This window comes from Euleptes europaea, chromosome 12 (assembly GCF_029931775.1).
Source record: "Euleptes europaea isolate rEulEur1 chromosome 12, rEulEur1.hap1, whole genome shotgun sequence".
In the NCBI taxonomy this organism is placed as follows: Eukaryota; Metazoa; Chordata; class Lepidosauria; order Squamata; family Sphaerodactylidae; genus Euleptes; species Euleptes europaea.
This window is the reverse complement of record NC_079323.1, coordinates 16,569,870-16,589,919: the sequence shown is the minus strand read 5'-3', so window position 1 is coordinate 16,589,919 and position 20,050 is coordinate 16,569,870. Positions and strand designations below refer to the sequence as shown.

Here is a 20,050-nt window from a genome sequence, read left to right as displayed (position 1 = left end):
ATCACTGACCCTCCTGGCTGACGTAATGGCTACCAAAAATGCAGTCTTGTAAGATAGCAGAGACAAGTCACACAAAGCCATGGGTTCGAAGGGCCTAGAAGTTAGGTGTGACAGCACCAAGGAAAGGCTCCACTGATGTACTGGAGCGTGAACCTGGGGAAATAAATTTTGCAGGCCTTTCAAAAACCTCTTGCAAAGTTTATTTGAAAATAGAGAACACGAATCTAACCCGTCATGGAAAGCAGAAATGGCTGCTAGATGACATTTGACAGATGAATTAGATAAACCACCATCTTTCAATGACAAAAGGTAATCAAATAACTGTGGTAACGTACACCTTTGTGGTACAATGGCCTGGGACAAGGCCCAAGCAGAGAACCGTGACCATTTAAGTGAATAAGACCTCCTAGTGGACGGTTTACGTGCAGAGAGGAGGACGTGGGCCACCCTATCCGACCATTGAGTCACAGAGTGACCCTCCAAGCTGTTAGACTGAGAGAGGACGGGTTGTGGTGCAATACCTGTCCCCTGGTCAGTAGAGAGGGGGAGTCCGGGAACCTGATGCACCTCTGACGAGACGCAGTCCAGAGGGTCGCAAACCACGGCCTCTTCGGCCAAAAGGGGGTCACCATAATTAAGTTGGCACCCTCCTGGAGGGCCTTCCCCAACACCCTCGGGATCAGGGGAATAGGGGGAAAAGCGTACATTAGGGCTGTCGACCACGGGAACTGAAAGGCGTCTCCTAGAGACGACTCTCCTCGAGCTGCCCTTGAACAGAATTGTGGGCATCGCGCATTGTCGCGCGTAGCAAACAGATCTACTTCTGGCCAACCCCATACGTGGAAGATAGGGTCGAGAAAAGAGAAAGGGATGGACCATTCGTGATCTAGGGAACCATCCCTGCTCAGGGCATCCGCTGTAGTGTTTGAAGAACCTGCCACGTGAATGGCCTTCAGGGATATGTGATGTTCTATAGCCCACTCCCATATGCGGGATGCCTCCCGACACAAAGCTAGGGAATTTGTGCCCCCTTGCTTGTTTATATAAAACATAGCTGTGGTGTTGTCTGTAGCGATGAGCACAGTCTTTTGAACGAGAACATCTGCAAAAGAAAGGAGTCCAAATCTAATAGCTCTCAATTCCAACAGATTGATATGCAAGGTGGCCTGGTGAGGGGTCCACCTCCCTTTGGCTGTCAGGGTGCCACAATGAGCCCCCCAACCCCCCATGGAGGCATCAGTAAACATCTGGAGATCAGGCAGAATGACCCCAAAACTAACACCCTTGAGAAGGTTAGACTCTTGCGCCCACCACGTCAAGGAACGAATAACCGCTCTGGGGATGGACAACATCTTTCCCTGAGGGTCGCTGCTAACCTTGAAGGCCCTCAAGAACCAATTCTGCAGGGGTCTCATGCGTAACCTTGCATAAGGGACCACAGCAGTAGTAGATGACATGAGTCCCAACAACTGTTGAATAACCACCGCCTTCTGATATCTCTGTGAGGAGAAGTACCGTACTAGCTTCTGAATAGCTCTAACCCTAGGAATAGGTAGGAAGGCGGAATTACGTTCGGCATCCAGGGTCGCCCCAATGAAGTCCACCATTCTAGATGGTGTGAGGCGGGACTTCTCATAATTAATAATTAGGCCGAGGTGAGTCAAGGTGGTCGTCACCTTTGAGATAGAGGTGATTAGATCTTGCTTGGACCTGCCCACGACCAGCCAGTCGTCAAGATAGGGATAGATGGTGCAACCCTGTAAGGTTAGAAAACCCACCACCTCCGCCATCACTTTTGTGAAAACCCGCGGGGCGGGGGACAACCCAAACGGTAAAACCGTATATTCAAAGGTGACCCCGTGACATGTAAACCTAAGATATTTCCTACATAGCTTGTGGATCGCAATGTGGAAATACGCATCTTTGAGGTCTACCACCCCAAACCACATGTCAGCTGATAGAAGGGGTAAATTGTCACGCAGGGATATCATCCTAAATTTCCTGAACCGGACGTATTCATTCAAATCTCTGAGATCCATAATGGGCCTCTTACCCCCACCTTTCTTATCAATTAAGAAATATCTGGAGTAGAAGCCTAGTTGAGATTCAGTGGGCGGGACAACCTGAATTGCTCCCTTCAGCAGCAGACTCTGCACTTCCTGGAGGACCTCTACAGAGGCAGTGCCCGAGCCTGGGGTGGGGTAGGTACACGGTGGAGTCTCAACGAACTCAATGCAGTATCCCCTGGAGATGATATTCAACACCCAGGAATCATTCGAAATTTGTAACCATTTACTCACAAAAGGAAACAAACGCTCAAAGAATATTGAGACAACTGGACCAGACAGCGGAAACGCCGATACAACCGGGACAGATAGAACTGTGGTTGGAATTGCTACGTCAGGTAGTCAGGACGTGTTCTTCTTTCCCCCTTGGTTATCCCGTGGGGGGTATCCACCCTTCCTACCCCGATTCTTAGGGGTGAACCTTTTATCCTGCTGAGAAGCGGGATAATGCCGGGGCTGAGCTTGTTGATACCCCCAAGACTGAGGCCTATAAGACTTGCCCGAATAATAAGATTGGGACTGCCTATAGAAAGGCCTGGGTTTGAACGAGGGACCCCCCTGCTGGGTGACCCCCAAGGACTTTGCCGTTGCTTTTTGTTTGCGGAGATTGTGTAAGACATCATTCGTCAAATCGCAAAATAAAGCCTTGACGTCAAACGGCATGTCTTCTATCCTAGCCTTAACATCAGGCGCCAGTGTGGATGCCCGCAACCAGGAGTGGCGACGGAGGACTATGCTCGACGCCATACTCCTACCAGCGGCGTCCGCCATATGTCGTGAAAGAGCAATCTGGTTCTTCCCCAATCTCTGGCCCTCTGACTGGAGACCCTTCAAAAGAGCTCTCTTTTCATCAGGGAGAGAATCTAAAATCTCAGATACCCTGTCCCATAGAAACATCTGGTACCTTCCCATCAACGCACCAAAATTGGCAATGCGGATACCAAGAGCAGCCGAAGAATAGAGTTTTCGGCCCAAACCATCCAACTTACGCCCTTCCTTATCCAGGGGGGCCGAGTGGGTACCCGACTTGTATTTAGCGGCGAGAACCTCTGTAATAATAGAGTTGGGCTGCGGATGCTTATAAAGAAATTCTGCATCCTCCTCATTAATCTTATACAGATTCTCGATTTTCTTAATCGAGGCCACAACCGAGGCAGGCCTCTGCCAGGTGGCCATGGCAACTTCCTTAATCCCCTTGACCATGGGTAACTTGGCTGGACCCGTGTCTGGGCTAAATAAAACCCCCATAATGGGATCAGATGGTCTAGGGTCTGCTTGAGTGGCCGATAAGTTTAAAGCTTTAGCCAAACGCAATAAGAGTTCAGAAAAAACCCTTAAGTCCTCCGTGGGGGAAACTGGGGTAGGGTCTCCCACGACGTCATCCGGGGACGGTAGGGAAGTGTCTTCTGCCGAAGACTCCGAACCTAGCTCGCCCTCATCATCGCTGACGTCGATCTCGATGACTTGCCTGGGCCTCGACGTCGACGCCGTTGATACAGGTAGGTCACCGACGACAGGAGCTGTCGAAGTCGAGGGGAGAGGAGGCGGAACGGCCCGAGATGTCCCCTTGTCTGCTGGAGATCTAGAGACCTTATGACGTCGAGGAGGGGTGCCGGATGAGGGATGAACAGCTGCGTGCTGTCTATGGCCCCGAACAGAGTCGTCACGGCGCCGATGGTAAGCCCCGGAGTCGATGGGGCGATAGCTGTCGGTGCCGAATCCCCGCTGGTAATAGTCGACGTCGAATTGGCGTCGAGGATCAAAAAAGTTGAATTGTGGATACCATGGAGGCGGGCAATACCCCCATGGACCCCAGTCCTGGTATGGAGCAAAACCCCTCCGGTATTCCTCCGACGCCAGGGGCTCCTCCGCCTCCGAGGCAACATTCTCGGGAATCTCCATGACGTCTTCCTCCGACGACGAGGAGCACTGCTCAACCCCAGAAGGCGACGGGGGATGAGGGGGCCTTAAGGCAGGTGCAGACGCACTCTGCAGGCTCTGACGAGGGCTCCGACCCCGAGCAGCAGGGGGCGTCGAGCCCCTACTCGGTGGCGAGCGGCGAAGAGGCGAGGCGGAAGCATGCCTCGGCGACCCCGATCCCTTCCGGGAAGGAGCCCGATGCCTCGGCGACGACCTAACGACGTCGACCGCTCTGTCAGCCACACACGGCGTCGATGCTCGTGACGTCGACGGAACCGGCAAGGTGGAACTCGCTGGGGCAGATCGAACAGAATCTCCCCGTTTCCTCGATTTCGGCGAGGCAGGGTTCTTCTTCTTATCTTTATGTTTTTTAAAAGGAGGTTCGGACATGGCTCTATTGTCTCTAGTATGAGAGGTGACCCTCTTAGACGTGGTAGCGGGGTCCAGAGAAACCTGTCCCGGAGATTGATCTGGACGGAGTGATTTCTCGTACAGAGCTGCCATTAACTTTTTAGCCCTGTGTTGGCGGCACTTGTGAGTGAACAGCGCACAGGCCTTACAGGCCGCCACCACATGCCCCTCGCCCAGGCATAACAGGCAGTCGTGGTGTTCGTCAGAAGACGCCATTTTCGTACCGCACGTGCGGCACTTCTTAAACAAAGCCATGTCCATAAAAAAATACTAAGCCGTTGAGGTATAGAAAAAAATTTTTACCTCAGAATTCGTTGATGACCGAAGCTCGAAACCAAAACGCTGTTCTCTCCGCGGCGGCAGAATGAGAACTGAGGGAAGAGTGCTCCCCACCCCCTCCGGTCAGGTGACTCCTGGGCGGGAAAGACTGTTAAGGCTGGGTCCCTGACGGGAGGGGGAGGGGAGCGCTCCTTGGGAGCTAACTCTTCTAGAAGCTCTGCTAATCTTTTCCGTGGCTGGCCTGCGCCTGCGCAGTCCCATGTGGGACTGCACAGAAGCCACGAAAACGAACAATACACTCATTTAAGAAGTAACCCAACATGACCAGTAACATTAAGCCAATCGTTCATAAACATACATGACAGAGGAGAAACATTAACATAAAAGAGAAAACCATAAACAGGGTCTGTGGGCAAACTTTTCATGCTGAAAATATTTAATTCAAGTAATCTGAGCTTTTTATGTACATTAAGAAAACAGCAAAGGTTACACTTAATATATACACTCTATATAATATGGACTAACAATACAACACACACTAATATGGGTCACTGAACCTTGACTATGCTTTATTGTTTTGAAAAAGGGTGAAAACAGTATAGACCAGGGCTTCTTAAACTTTTTCCACTCGAGACCCCTTTTCGCCCGAGAAATTTTGTGACCCCAGTATATAGGTATATAAAATAGGTATACAAATCAAACATTTACTGATAAAAAACCTAAAGACGTTTATTTTAAAAATTTTAAAAAATTCATGACCCCCACATTCAGTTACGCGACCCCATATGAGGTCGCAACCCACAGTTTAAGAAGCTTTGGTATAGACTACAGATGTGGTTTCAATGCAGAAAAGTCGTGAGAGGAATAGGTTGCCCAACAGGGACAATTCGAACTAATAATACTCATGACTTCAAACAGTAATCCTGCCCACTTCAAACACTTATCATGTTGACAAATGTTGATTTTTACAGTGCAAAATTAACTTTAGCAGGAATGCTGAAATGATGTATTACCTTAAGAGATGCTACTGCCCAGGCTCTTTCCTGTTCTATCCAAGAGGGAATCTGGTCTCGGATGCTTTTTTGGGAATCCTTAACAGAACAAAGGCATTATGTTGCGAGTATTATAAGCAAGGGTGTTCTTGGAGAGAAGTCACTGATTAGGGACTTAATTTTAGCCAACGTGCAAACATGTTTGGCTGTTCTAGCTGAATTTCCAATCCCCGATTCCAAGGATGCCAAGGTCAGACGTGCCAAATACTGAAGAGTTAGGCTCAAGGCCTTCTGCTGCCCCAAGAACACTCTTCCTGTGCTGCCCCAGCTGAAACCAAGCCGAAATTCAGAGAGGGAGAGAGTGCCAAGGTAGCCTGGTTTTGAGCCAGATGGCAGGGCACAGATGCCTCTCCAGCAGCCTGTCTTGGAACCAGGTGGCAGTGCCATGCACACCTCTTCTCATTCCACTCCTGATGATATGGCATCCCAGGAGTCTGCTTGGGTGGCAAACTGGCCTTGGGCACATCACAACTTTTCCTCTTTGGGCTCAATGGCAGTTGAAAGTACTTAAATTTGGCCTCCCTATCCACTGTTCATTTGGAACCAGAAAGAGCAGTCACGTTTTTCAAGGTCTAAAGACACGAGGCTATAAGTGTGCAAGTCCAATGCTACTAACTTGATTCTAATGTCCAGTCTAGAAACCAGACTTCTGCCTAATACACCTCTGCCAGTCGTACTTGTATCAATTATGTACTAAAGCAAGGACACCCCTGAATGCTAAGGTAACACTATACCGATATCCTGTTCACACCCTGCCTCCAAAATTTTGCCCACAGGTTTGCTTCCCATATTTCTTTCAATTAAATAATTATGCACCCCCACAAAAAAAATTCAGGGCACTGATAGCTGAAATGGAGAAAAGTTTCACAAACTCTCTTTTCGTCCGCTTATAAGATGTTGTTCAATGCTGGTTCTTTCACAAATCTGCTGCTTTCGTGTCTGGGTTTTTAAAAATTGGGCTTCATCCAAACGTCACCTTAGCCCTTCAGGGACCATGAACAAACATGGCGATATCATGCCATTAAATCAATACGATTTGTCAGCCTAATATAATGTTACACGGTCAAATCCAAATGAGGGCAATCCTTCCTGCCATCCCTCTCAACATTTGTGCAGCCCCTAAATCCGTTCCCAAAACAAGGGAGCAAATATTAATCAGGTCTACTCAGAAGTAAGCCTTATGTTATTCAGCGTTGCTTGTTCCCAGGGAAGTGTCCTCAGGACTGACGCTGAAGTGCACTTGTGGTTCAAATGTTTTTTCCTTGTGCTGTGGTAGCAGCAGCTGCGGCTGAAGCAATGTTGTTTAAAATCTGCACAGAAGCCCTGCTAGGCCCCACCCACTTTCTAAAAGCACTAGGTGGGTGCCAGAAGTGTCGGTGAGTAACATGGTACCCGCGGGCACCACACGGGACCTCTGAACTAGCGGTTGCACGCTTTTTCTCCCAGAGAGACAAAGGTCCTGTTCACTCATGCATGTTTATCATTTGATGACTCAAAAATATTAAGTGACGATCTCCATCTGTGAAAGACTCATCACAGATTAAGAGTCACAGGTAGTGGCTTCAAGAAAAACTGGGCTGGATCGAGACGGAATTTTCCACTAATGGAAGCGGATGGGTAATTTCCAGCAATTCCCTCTTCCTTCTGCAGACCCATTTGCTTTCTCATGAAGTTCCTCAGGGTCCCCTCTCCACCAGGAGCAATAATTCAGGAAGATCAGTGAGCTGTGGTAGGAGGGGGGATTCAGGAACATAAGAAAAGCCATGCTGGATGAGACCAAGGTCCATCAAGTCCAGCAGTCTGTTCATACAGTGGCCAACCAGGTGCCTCTAGGAAGCCCACAAACAAGGCGACTGCAGCAGCACCATCCTGCCTGTGTTCCACAGCACCTAATAGTAGAGAGAACAGGTGTGTGTCATGGCTAGTATTCATTTTGAATAGTAGCTATGGCAGCCATTACCACATCTTGGGGCAAGGAGTTCCACAATTTAACGTCCTGGTCCACTGACAAAAGTACCTTGAATAAGCAGAAAATTTAGCCTAGATCCAATGCAGTATGTTTCAAGAATCAGCTGCAAGCATTCAAGTTATCAACACAGTTAATGCGACAGATATGCCTGCATAGTGACCCGGTGGTATTATTACTGGGGGTTTTTTTTGGGGGGGGGTGAGTTGCTTTTGTTGGCCTCTCATACCTTCTAGGGTTGGCTCTAAATCTAACTAAATTACACTAAATACACAGTCGTCATTATTCAAGTATGGAATTTTCACTGCCCTTTTGACACAGTTTTTCCTCTTGACAATGCTGCAATCAGATAGGGAAATTCTGAAGTTAACAGATACTATATATTCTGTTAAATACAGAAGAACTGTACCAAAGTGAGGCAATCTACTTTCACAATAAATAACACAGAACCATATTTCATCACTTTCTTTGAAAGTTATAATAAAATACTTCTAATATTCAAAAAAAGTTAAATTAATCTTACAGATTTTCTTAACATGTCTCCAATGATTACTCCAGTAAATGTGTCCCATTCCTGTGGAAGTAATGAATAAAAATAATATTCAGATATGGTAATTCTGAAAACAAAAATTAAACACAGATGCTGCATTTTGAAAAGGATCTAAGGATGTTAGCATCTTGATCCCATGACTTAATGTTAGAGCCAGCGTGGTGTAGTGGTTAAGAGCAGTGGTTTGAAGTGGTGGACTCTAATCTGGAGAACCGGGTTTGATTCCCCACTCCTCCACATGAGCGGTGGAGGCTAATCTGGTGAACTGGATTTGTTTCCCCACTCCTATGTATGAAGCCAGCTGGGTGACCTTGGGCAACTTACAGGCCTGTAAGAGCTCTCTCAGCCTCACCTACCTCACAGGGAGTCTGTTGTGGGGAGGGGAAAGGAAGGTGATTGTAAGCCGGTCTGAATCTCCCTTAAGTGGTAGAGAAAGTTGGCATATAAAGACTAACTCTTCTTCTTCTTCTTCTTTTAAATGTGTGTGGGGCGATTTGGAGCAGAGAACTGGCAGGCAGGAAAATAATTAAGCTTCATCTCCTTCCTCCCTTCACAGCTCCAAACTACACGCACTCAAAGTGACATTTCCTACAATAACCCCCACATCACAATTTGGTTTGAACTGTCTTCATGTTGTGGCAGTCTGTCTTTATGAGGTAACCAAAATTATAAGAACAGAACACAAACCATCACACTTCAGAATATAACGTGATGGGAAAGAGTAGTGTAAATACTAGGAGTTTTCCAATTAATTCTTCTCAGTATATGAAAAACAGCTGGGTGTGGGCAGCCAAAATCAAACTGAAACCTCTCTGTGATAGGAACACCTCAGTGTTGGGATGTGGCCCACCAACAGAAAAATCTGTTTTTAACATTCTGGGAGCACTGAGAACAGACTGCTTGCATGTAACTGATGTTCTTCAAGTAGTCACCTGTGCATTCACCTGGATGGACTCTGCACCTATGCAGAGCTAGGATTCAGAAACTTCTAGAGCTAGTTTTTGGCATAGCTATTCCATCCCCCTAAGGCCACTGCTCAGACTGAGCATACCCAGAGGAGTTTTCTTTAGGGAGGGGCCATGGCTCAGTGGCAGAACATCTGCTTGGCAGAAGGTCCCAGGTTCAATCCCCGGCATCTCCAGTTAAAGGGACTAGGCAAGTAGGTGATGTGGAAGACCTCAGCCTGAGACCTAGGACAGCTGCTGCTGGTCTGAGTAGACAATACTGACTTTGATGGACCAAGGGTCTGATTCAGTGCAAGGCAGCTTCATGTGTTCCCCCGACATCCCTAATGCATGATTTATTTTTATTTTTTTGCAATACCGACTCCTCAGCACAATCACTGAGGGGAAAAGGCAAAACACAAAGAAAACAGTTACATTTTTCTGCCCCCGTGACTGGGCTAAATACTAAGTGACTAACAACAGAAAGATAATAGTTTCCGGGGTGAGTGTGTGTCTCACTGATAAGGTTACCAATTGATGCTATTGCAGCGTTGGACAAAAGAGAACTGAGTGGGAAGCATGGTTCCTCTTTTCTGATTATGCTCAGTCCAAGCTGTGGGTTGGGGTGGGGTTTCCTTGTCAAACAGCTAGCTCTAGGAGTCTGCAGGCACAAAGCCCATTAGTGTGATGCACAGAGACCACGAAGAAGGATTCTACCCAAAGTCAACAATTCCTAGAGAAAACGTACGAGATGATAGGATTGACTCAACTAATCTTAACAACTGTCCCTGCCTTAATCATCTATTATGGCTGTGATGCTAAAAAGAGAACACTCCTGGGAATACAGAAGAAGAGGAGTTGGTTTTCATACCCTGCTTTTCTCTACCGAAAGGAGTCTCACACCAGCTTACAATAACCTTCCCCTCCCCACAACAGACATCCGGTGAGGTAGGTGGGGTTGAGAGATTTCAGAGAGAACTGTGACTAGCTCAAGGTTACCCAGCAGGCTTCATGTGGCAGAGTGGGGAATTAAACCCGGTTCTTCAGATGAGAGCAGCAGGGTGCCCTCCATCCACAGAGAATTAATGCTTATACTAAGTACCATATGTCCTTTCTACATGAAGTATATCCTGAATCAGCAAACACAGCAGCAAAATACCCCAATGTGGGCGAGATCTCAGTGTGAAAACAAGCCACTTTGCAGAGCAGAACCATTTGTAGAACCATTCCCCCAAAGGCATTCTCAAGCTGAAGTACTTTGGTCATCTTTCACTGAGCCAGTCCAAGTTGCCACCCTAAAAATGTCATTCAGTGTTGCAGTGTGGCTGTTCCTCTAACTGACTGGGTAGTGAAAGCTGGAGTCTGACCTGAATACTAATGTGCAAGACATCCCTGGTCTACCTTTTCAGACAAAATCTGGCTACTTTCTTGCCTAAGAACACCTCCATGAAAGAGACGAAGAGGGCATCTATCTGCCTAATGCCCCTTGTTCTATGGATGTAGACTCTGAGGACCCCAGAAATACCTGGGGTGTGTTGTTTATTCTCACTGGAGGTTTAAGGGGTGGGACAGACGGAAGATGCCCCAAGCTATTGTGTCCTGTGGTAGACTGGGTGCATTTTTAACCTGCCTGCTACTCTCTTTGCTTGGGAAAAATAATCTGAACCTGAAAGAGGTCCATAAAAAAAATGAAAAAGACAGGCTTCCTATTCGTACCTCCAACTAAGAAAAAGATTAGTATGTTTCTTGTATATAGACCCAGCTAATTCAAAGTTCCTGCAATCTCCAGAAGTAGCAGAAGTCACAAAAACAAGAAAACATTATTCCCAGTTATTTCAGAACACTGCCATGAGAATGGAAGGGGCAAGACTCCTTCACCATTTTTACAGGCGAGGGAATTTTATCTCTGACCAGTGAGTATTAGCTATGACCCAGCTTGGCTACTCTCTGGAATTTTCCTGAAAGCTACGAAACCACTTTATACCATCCCAGGACGAATCCAAAGTAGCAGCTAAAAATGTAAGCAGCTATGCAACGTAACTGAACCACTTCTAAGCCACTTACATTGTCTTGAAAAAGTTCAGGGTGCATCCCTTTTACAAAATGAAGTGCAAACATTAGTTGATCAGCCTGCAATGACAGAAAGACAAACAAATTAATAGCATCATCCTGTTCCACAACCTCCTTAGGAATTCACACTCAATGTAATCATTTTCAGCTACTCAAAGCAATGCTGATTATAATACTGTACACAAAGCTTTCAAGGAGCTGATCAAATAAATACCCTCACACTGCATCTTTTCTATGGAATTTCCTAAAACAGAATATCTCAGCTCCGTAAGACACAAGAAAGTTACCCATTTCATGACATTCTTGCTGCACTCTTCAAATGCATTCTTTATTCTTGGAATTTTGATACTACACACTTGCCCATTCTTTATAATGATCTAAGGAATTAGTCACCAATAGTACCATCCTAAGCCAAGTCACACCCTTCTAGGGCCATTGACTTCACTGGACTCAGAAAGGTGCAATTCTATTTGGGATGGCATTGCATATGACCTTAGAAGTGAATCAGTTCTGACAGTTCCATACCTAAAGTAGAACAAAGTCGGGATCGCCCACATAGCATATGGACCTCACTGCTGGGCTACAATATGAAAATCTATTGCAAATTTATCATAGGGTGTGTGACTGCATATAGCTGGGGGCAAGGGAGAATGAGAATTTTTACTGACAGCACAATTTTATTCCATCACTATGAAATGCCAAATAGACTTGGAAATGCTAAAAATACAAGGGGTTCTGCTCTGCGTGCCAGGAATTAGACTGGGTGCTAGATACAGTTGCATGATTCATTTTGGTTTACTACGCTGCAGCTAAAGCCGATGTAAAGAAACATACTGCTTAAAACGAAGTGGCCAAAAAGCCCGCAAATCCCCACTGTAAATTCCATTTCAGCCACAAATTCCTCAGGTGTCAATGCAGCTTTAACAGCACCGACCCCCTAATCGTGAATAAGAAAGTGGGTCGGGGGTCATGAGCTTTTTCTCCTTTCTCATGCCCACCAGCCTTTACAACGATGAAACGTTACACCAACACCAACTTTAACCATGCTGCAGGGTTACCAGGATTTGCACCTTATCAGGATTTGAAACGATTGCATACCATTCCTTTCAACAAATGATACATCAGCCCAGAAGATTATAGTGCTCTATTTTACACTGTTTGTGGCCCGATGCTCTATAACTGTTGCTGTATTTTTTAACATGGCATGCCATTATTATTTTTTAAAAAGCAAAATCTAAATAATGCAAAAGAGGTCTGACTAATTCAGCTTCGTAATTCACAAAGCCTTATATTTGAGCTCGGAAATCTTTTCAATACAGAACGGCTGAGACATCCATACGGCAGGCAGGTTACATTCCAGACATATATCAGTTGAAGTGAAAGGGTAATTCAAGTAGCTCATTTCTGCACCAAGCAACTACATAAATCCCTAAGTACTAATTTATAGTTTTTCAATGAATGCGCTTTCAGAGTTAACCAGCAGCATTTTAAAACGGCCCACAGAACCCGGCTGAAACGAAAGGGTCAGATGCAGCAGGGCTGGTGATGAAGAGCGCCATCATAACAAAAGCAAATGGCAATAATTCATTTTGATATCTCAAAATTATATCTTTAACCTTCCATTTGTCTTCTGTTCCTTGCGGGGAGAAATCTGAAAGTGCACGTGCATGTCTGTGTGGATGAATCCGCACAATTGTTAAAATCTCTGACAAAGGCTCTCTGTGCCCCCACCCCCAAACTTCTACAGTGAGAGGGGCTATCTTTTTCTGTCACGACGTTTCATCCTTGGAACTCTCTCTCTGCTTTTTCTGCCTGGTGCCAACTCTTTTGTATTTTATGGGAAGATGCCTTTGTTTTTGCAATAAATGTCCTCCCAGCTACCTTCTGCCTCATTTTAGAATCATAGAGTTGGAAAGGACCACAAGGGTCATCTAGCCCAACCCCCTGCACAATGCAGGAAATTCTGAACTACCTTCCCCACAAACCCCCAGTGCCCAGAAGATGGCCAAGATGCCCTCCTTCTCATGAACTGCCTAAGTTCATAGAATCAGCATTGCTGACAGATGGCCATCTAGCCTCTGCTTAAAAACCTCCAGGGAAGGAGAGCTCACCACCTCCCGAGGAAGCCTGTTCCACTGAGGAACCGCTCTAACTGTTAGAAAATTCTTCCTAATGTCTAGACGGGAACTCTTCTGATTTAATTTTAACCTGTTGGTTCTGGTCCGACCTTCTGGGGCAACAGAAAACAACTTGGCACCCTCCTCTATATGACAGCCCTTCAAGTACTTGAAGATGGTTATCATATTTCTAGTTAGTTAGAGCAAAGCTTCTTAAACTGTGGGTAGCGATCCCATATGAGGTCACGAAAAATTTGGCAGCAGTATGCAAATTAGTATGCAAATTAGCTTTCGTCTTTAATAAATGGTAAAATTATATGTATACTAAAGAATGGTTTTAAAATAAAAATTCTTTATGATTTATTACCAGTAAATGTCTGAGTTGTGTACCTATTTTATATACCTATATACCCGGGGTTCTGTAAAACAAATTCGGCCGAAAAGGGGTCGTGAGTGGAAAAAGTTTAAGAAGCTCTGAGTTAGAGAATGATTAAGAAAATCCAGTTTTAACGATTTAACAAAAAAAGTTGCTTTTCAACTGCTGAGTTATCAAAATGTTATTTTTCCCGACACAGATGCTGAGAATATAAAAAGGCTCACATACAAATTTAAAAACCTTGAAGTAAAAAAGTGTAAGGCTTAATTCATATGAAGCAAGAACAAGCTGTTGCATAATGCTACACAATAATATATGCCATTTAGGTAGCCCTTAAGAATGCAGTACTCTTCAGGTACGTTATCCTGTTGTACTCCCAGTAATGTAGTTTAATATTTCCACCTAAGATGGTCACACTAGAGACAAGATTTGAACTAGGGACCAAATAATTTGTAGCTCAGGCTCTTAGCTAATATACTAGACCAACTTCCAATCAGTCTACCCAGTGAAATACAGAAATACGTCTATGGTTTTATACATTTACAGCACATTCCTGACTTCTGAGGATGAAAGTCCTCAGGAGGCCAGGAAGGGGCTGCGCCGGCATTGAGACGCCCCCCATGATGGTGTTCAGGCTACTTACGCCACCGTAAGTGGCCCCAACACCAGCAGGGAGGCCCGGATGCAGGTCTCGTGGCGCTGCAGTGGAAGCGCCACCCCGAGACACCAACGGGGCCTTCCGCCAGAGTAAAGTCCCACCCAGGCGTTCAAGGGAGAGTGACGCCATCCCCGGGGCCTGCCAGGGGGGGGGGTACTGCCTTTAGGCAGCTCCCTGTCCCCTTTCAGCCCGGCATGCCATCAGCGAGAACCGCGGTGCTGCACCTGCTTTTTAGCAGGTGCAGCCTCGCTGTTCTCTAGGGGTGAAAAGCCCCCTTTAAAATGTTGAAAGCCTTTAAAGGGCTTTTTTCAAGCTTTCGGCACCCAGGAAATGGGTTAGGAGGAGCTGCAGCGGTGCCTCCTCCCCACCGTCCCTGGCCACCAACAGCTCAGGAACGGGCTGTTAGGCAATTTCAGTTATATTGTTTTCTATACATTAAGCTGAGATTTTGGGTGGGGGGGATCTATTTTCTGGATCTCAACACAGTTTTAGCACATATTCTGGCTTCATTATATTTGAACACAGACCGTCTAAATACTATATATGATTATTTTAAATCCAAGTAGCGATAACCACTTCCCTCTTTTCAAAATTGACTGACTGATTCCCTCTTTTCAAAATTGACTGATTGGCTAGTGTACTTGAAAAATATTCAAGGAGCTCAATGGGCTGTTACAAAACAGGTCAATCATTTTTCAGTGCCAGCTCACTCCCTTTCAGTCTATTGTGTCTTGCATACTAATATCACAATTCCCTACTTTCCCCTTGCTCTCCAAAAAGCCTATGTTGTCTTGCAGCTGTGCAGAAGCATAGCGGTGAAATATCAGTCGTCCAGCACACCCTGGGTTCTGAGTGTCACGTTTACCAGTAAAGGGCTTTTATTTAAGTAGGGCCAAGATATTTCATACCATGCAAGGCCAGGATTGACAGATTCCAAATAGCTGAAGATTTATTAAGGATTAATGAGCTCAACAGAGATGCTATCGGAGGATGAAACATACAGGATGGAAGTCAGTATTGTACAGTTCATTGTTCCTTAAACAGAGGTACTATTATTCTGTGCTTAATGGGACTGAAAAAAAATGTTTTATAACTTTGGGTGGAAGGAAATATTTCTTCAGTTCCAGCAAAGGGGGGGGGGGAAGGTTCACATGAAGCAGATAGCATCAGATTCCCAAGCATAACAAGTAGGCAAGGAAGCTTGACTCATTGTTCCTTTCTAATTCTCCACAAACTACAGAATTGTAACGTACTGCTTAACACTGTTTTAGTGCATGGCTGTATCTTACTATAAATACATGAGCATTATCGATATAACTCAGAAAGTTTACTACTTGGAACCTACAGCTGCTTTATTTGCCCTGAAGCATAAGGCAGCCACTCATGTTAGACAGCTCCTGCAGGCTCAACGTTTCTTAGAGACCACACGAAAGAAGAACTACTTCTTGGCAGGCAGACTGCAGCATCAGAATCACTGAAGCAAGACACTATGTGAACCTTCAACCTATATAGTTCCCTCCAGCCAGCTGGAAACCATTTGGGCCCGTATAATAAACAGCCTACCTGGAAGTAAATTCTTGGGTTCATACTAACACAGATAAGAGAAATGGTAAGCTGGGAAATAAAGTTTCAGAGATTAAGCTTGCCTTCCCTCTGTTCATCATAACCAAGCAATAATGCCTAGTCCTTCAATTTAAGAAGAAGAGTTGGTTTTTATATGCCGACTTTCTCTACCACTTAAGGAAGAATCAAACCGGCTTACAATTACCTTCCCTTCCCCACAACAGACACCCTGTGAGGTAGGTAGGGCTGAGAAAGCTCCAAGAGAGCTGTGACTAGCCCAAGGTCACCCAGCAGGCTTCATGTGTAGGAGTGGGGAAACCAACCTGGTTCACCAGATTAGCGTCCGCCACTCATGTGGAAGAGTGGGGTATCAAACCTGGTTCTCCAGATCAGAGTCCACCGCTCCAAACCACTACACCATGCTGGCTTAAGAACAACAGCATCTTGCTCATTCACTGGGGTAATTTATCTGTTAATGAGGCACCAGTTCTTAGTAGTGGCTGTGCTTGAATCTGTTATATTTGAGCCTCTTGTGCTTGAAATATGGGGCCCATTGCATTAGAACCAGGGCAACCTTCACAGCAAGTTCTTGTGAGCCTAATGAAAGGTGTCCTTAAAGTCTGGAAATTCATGCACCTACAAATCTGTATGCCTGTAAGCATTCTTCAGTACCAACCCAGGGGTGAAATATAGCGCACAGGTCACAGTGAGTGAGTTTATAGGACACTGATGAACATGCACATATCAAATGATTAGGCACAGAGATGAAATTCACTCTTGCCTCGATCATCCAGAAGGGGAAAGACATTCAGCATCCCTCCACCTAAGGTCCTTATGGCCAAATTGGATGTGATAGGAAGTCCGTGAGTGGATCCTCTGCCATTAGCCATATGGTATCTACATGCATCGCGTCAAATAACAGCCTGGGGAGGGGGAAATTCAGATTCTGAAAATGCTATGAGAGAACAAGAGTTTTTTTTGTTTTGTTTTTAAACTTTCTCCTGCACCATGATCTTAACTCAAAGCCTTTGCGGCTCATATTAAAAGTTAAAAAAAATTAAAAATAACAGGGGACCCATTCACACATTTCTCATTTGCCATGTCTATTGTGCCTACCCCGCTCTCTGGTTATGGAAAGTCAGATTCCTGCATTCCAATACTGATGAGGAAATGAGGAAGAAAAGACGGGTTACAACATCTCTAAGGAGCTGACAGTGGGGGGGGGGGTCTGTTTGTCAGCGCAAGAGTTTCGATGTACAATATCATCTCAGGATACCAGAACCCAATATGGTGCAGAGACCGATGATTTTATGAGCTAATTGCTACATACTTAGGAAAGATGTCTTGATTGGAAATCAATAAGGGAACCCTGAGAGTGTAGTTTGCTTTGCACAACTTTCCTTTCCTTCTTATTCCAGTCACTGATGCCGCTGAAGTTAATGTTGCCCCAGTGCCGTAATAAGCCCATGATCCTGAGATGAGCAGAGAGACTGTTCACGGAGCGCGAAACTCATTTGTTCTGTCAAACAAGACAAAAAGATACTGCGCCGTGCTCTCATGAGTAAAAGGCAAATACCTCTTACTAACAAATAAGCAAAATTTGCCAATATTGTCTATGCAATGATCCATATATTCAAGTGTGCCCAACTACGACCGCTCTGGGAATATAATTTTGCAGACAACACGGTGAGTCAGAGAAAAAGAAAACAAAAATTTACCTTAAATAAGCAGCGACAGACATATTCGTACACCATATGTTTTAATGAGCTGATAAGAGACTTGATTCTTTCTTCAGTATTTCCCAAGTCCTGAAAATAAGGGTTTAGTTATAAACATGCATTAATTTTTTTTGCCGCCAAGTCACATCTGACTTATTGCCACCCCATAGGGTTTTCAAGGCAAGAGACGTTCAGAGGTGGTTTGCCATTGCCTGCCTCTGTGTCATGACCGTGGAATTCCTTAGATGTCTCCCATCCAATATCTCTTTATTTTTAAAAAAGTGACTCAAATGTAATTTTAGTAAAGTCCAGAGAACTTTACATGAATCTGACTGCACATTTCTACATTAGACTCCAAAATAATAGGTAATTTATACAATCAACAGCAGCCCAAATAGCTAAGCTTAACCCAAGCTCATTAGAACTTGGAAGCTAAGCAGGGTAGGCCATGACCAGTACTTGGATGGGAGACCTCAAAGGAAGGTCGGGGTTGCTACATGGAGGAAGACAATGGCAAACCGCCTCTGTTTGTCTCTTGCCTGCAACGTCCCATGGATGGAGTCGCTGTGAGTCTGTTACAACTTGACAGCACATTCTTCTTCTATACACCCAACCAACATTTCATTAATTCAAACAAGTCATCAAAATAACCTGGAAACATTCGCACCAATGCTGGGCTGCTTTTCTAAACCTAGAGGAAATAGTTCATCATACCCAATGCTCACTTCCTTTCTTAAAGTGCACAACCATATATAAAGTCCTACTTTCATATTCTATTGATTTCACAACTCCTTAGAATTTGGGCCTTGCAAGGACCTGCCAATTTCCAGAGCTAGAACTGGATGGGACATTTGATACCCTTGTAGGGTACAAGGGTACATGCAGAGACAAGAGGGAGTCAGCACCTCCTGTAGAGACCCACAAGAGCCACCTAGGAGGACAGGAACCTGTAGAATCTGGGTATCCATTGCTCACTTTCTGAGCTCACCCTCAATTTCAGGACATTTCCCTGACACCAGAAGCAAAGACAGTAGCAGGCCTGAACAAAAACACAGAGGATGAAGCGACACCTAGCAGAACGAAATCTTCACCATTAGTCCTACCCCTGAAGAAGAAACCCTGACGTAAACGTGCTTAAAATCAGAGGCCAATATTTTGTGCTACCATAAACCCGAGCTTTTCTTTATTTATTTTTTCTCTGTTCAGTAGGCTGGCACTGCAAGGCTGGTTTAAAAAACAAAAACTCTGCTGCTACCTGGAAGCTGGAAACATCTATTTCTGATCAAGTCTTTGTCATCTGCCTCTAGCTCTAGCCTCATGGATGGATAGCTCTCCTGCTATTTTGTTCTAAATGCTATTTGTTGCCCTGCTGGGTGGCTTCTCAGCCTTGCCAATGGGAATGAAATCTGAACTTTATCACTCCAGCATTTGTAGAAACAGAACAGGTCTTAATTTCTTTTCCTAAGTGTAAGGAATGAGACGTTCTGTAAAATTAACTTTCTGCCTTTATTAAAGTCTTAGAACATCTGAGCTAGACTCAAGGAAGCTGGCACAGAAATGGATGATAAGGGTACATTATCCTGAATTCTGTGTACTGCACCGGTATTAGTAATCCCGGGACAGACGCACAGTATAGAGCCACCTGCATGCTTGACTGACTGAATTCAAGGAGGCACCATCCAAGTAGCCCATCTAAGCAGGGGATCTGCAGAATGACATTAAGACCAGCCTACATAGCAGAGAGCCTAAGGAGGTTTCTGCACAAATTGAAAACAGGTCAGCACATTAATATTTGAGAGGTTTGGACCTTTCTTTTACAACCAGTGTGATATTTTAGTCCTCATAAATAGCAAATAAAGCTGAACTGGCACTCTGGAGGGCTGCAATTCTCTTTCCCAAACATGGGCCCTTTAGAGAGGAGACTGGATGGTCCCTGATGCCTCTCATTAGTGATTTTTTTGCTGTTGTTTTGTTAATTTTTTGTGTGATTCATTATTTTGTTATATTTTTATTTCTGTAACTCAATGATGGCAAAGGCTAGCTTGACTTCGTCAGATCTCAGAAGCTCAGCAGGGTCAACCCTGGCTAGTATTTGGACGGGAGACCACCAAGGAATACCAGGGTCATTATGCAGAGGAAGGCAATGGCAAACCACCTCTGTTTAGTCTCTTGCCCTGAGAACCTTACTGGGTTGCCGTAAGTCGGCTGCGACTTGAGGGCACTTTACACACTCAGCTCATTGAGAGTGCTGCTACATGAAAAGCAAGTGACAACATCTTATAAAATAAAGTCATCAGAGCATAAGAAGAGTCCTGCTGGATCAGACTAGTGGTCCATCTAGTCCAGCATCCCGTCTCACA

The 20,050-nt window shown here is 45.2% G+C and overlaps 1 protein-coding gene across 1 annotated transcript in view; it reads right to left on the bottom strand.

Annotated features, from left to right (window-relative positions):
- Window positions 1–20,050, bottom strand: part of DYNC2H1 (dynein cytoplasmic 2 heavy chain 1) — a 200,093-nt gene that overhangs the window by 63,877 nt on the left and 116,166 nt on the right. Inside the window, exons 70-73 of the mRNA XM_056858874.1 lie at window positions 17,691–17,780; window positions 11,253–11,318; window positions 8,218–8,268; window positions 5,690–5,767 (exon numbers count right to left, since the gene is read on the bottom strand). Coding sequence (XP_056714852.1) covers window positions 5,690–5,767; window positions 8,218–8,268; window positions 11,253–11,318; window positions 17,691–17,780 — 285 coding nt within the window. The remainder of the gene's footprint in view (window positions 1–5,689; window positions 5,768–8,217; window positions 8,269–11,252; window positions 11,319–17,690; window positions 17,781–20,050) is intronic.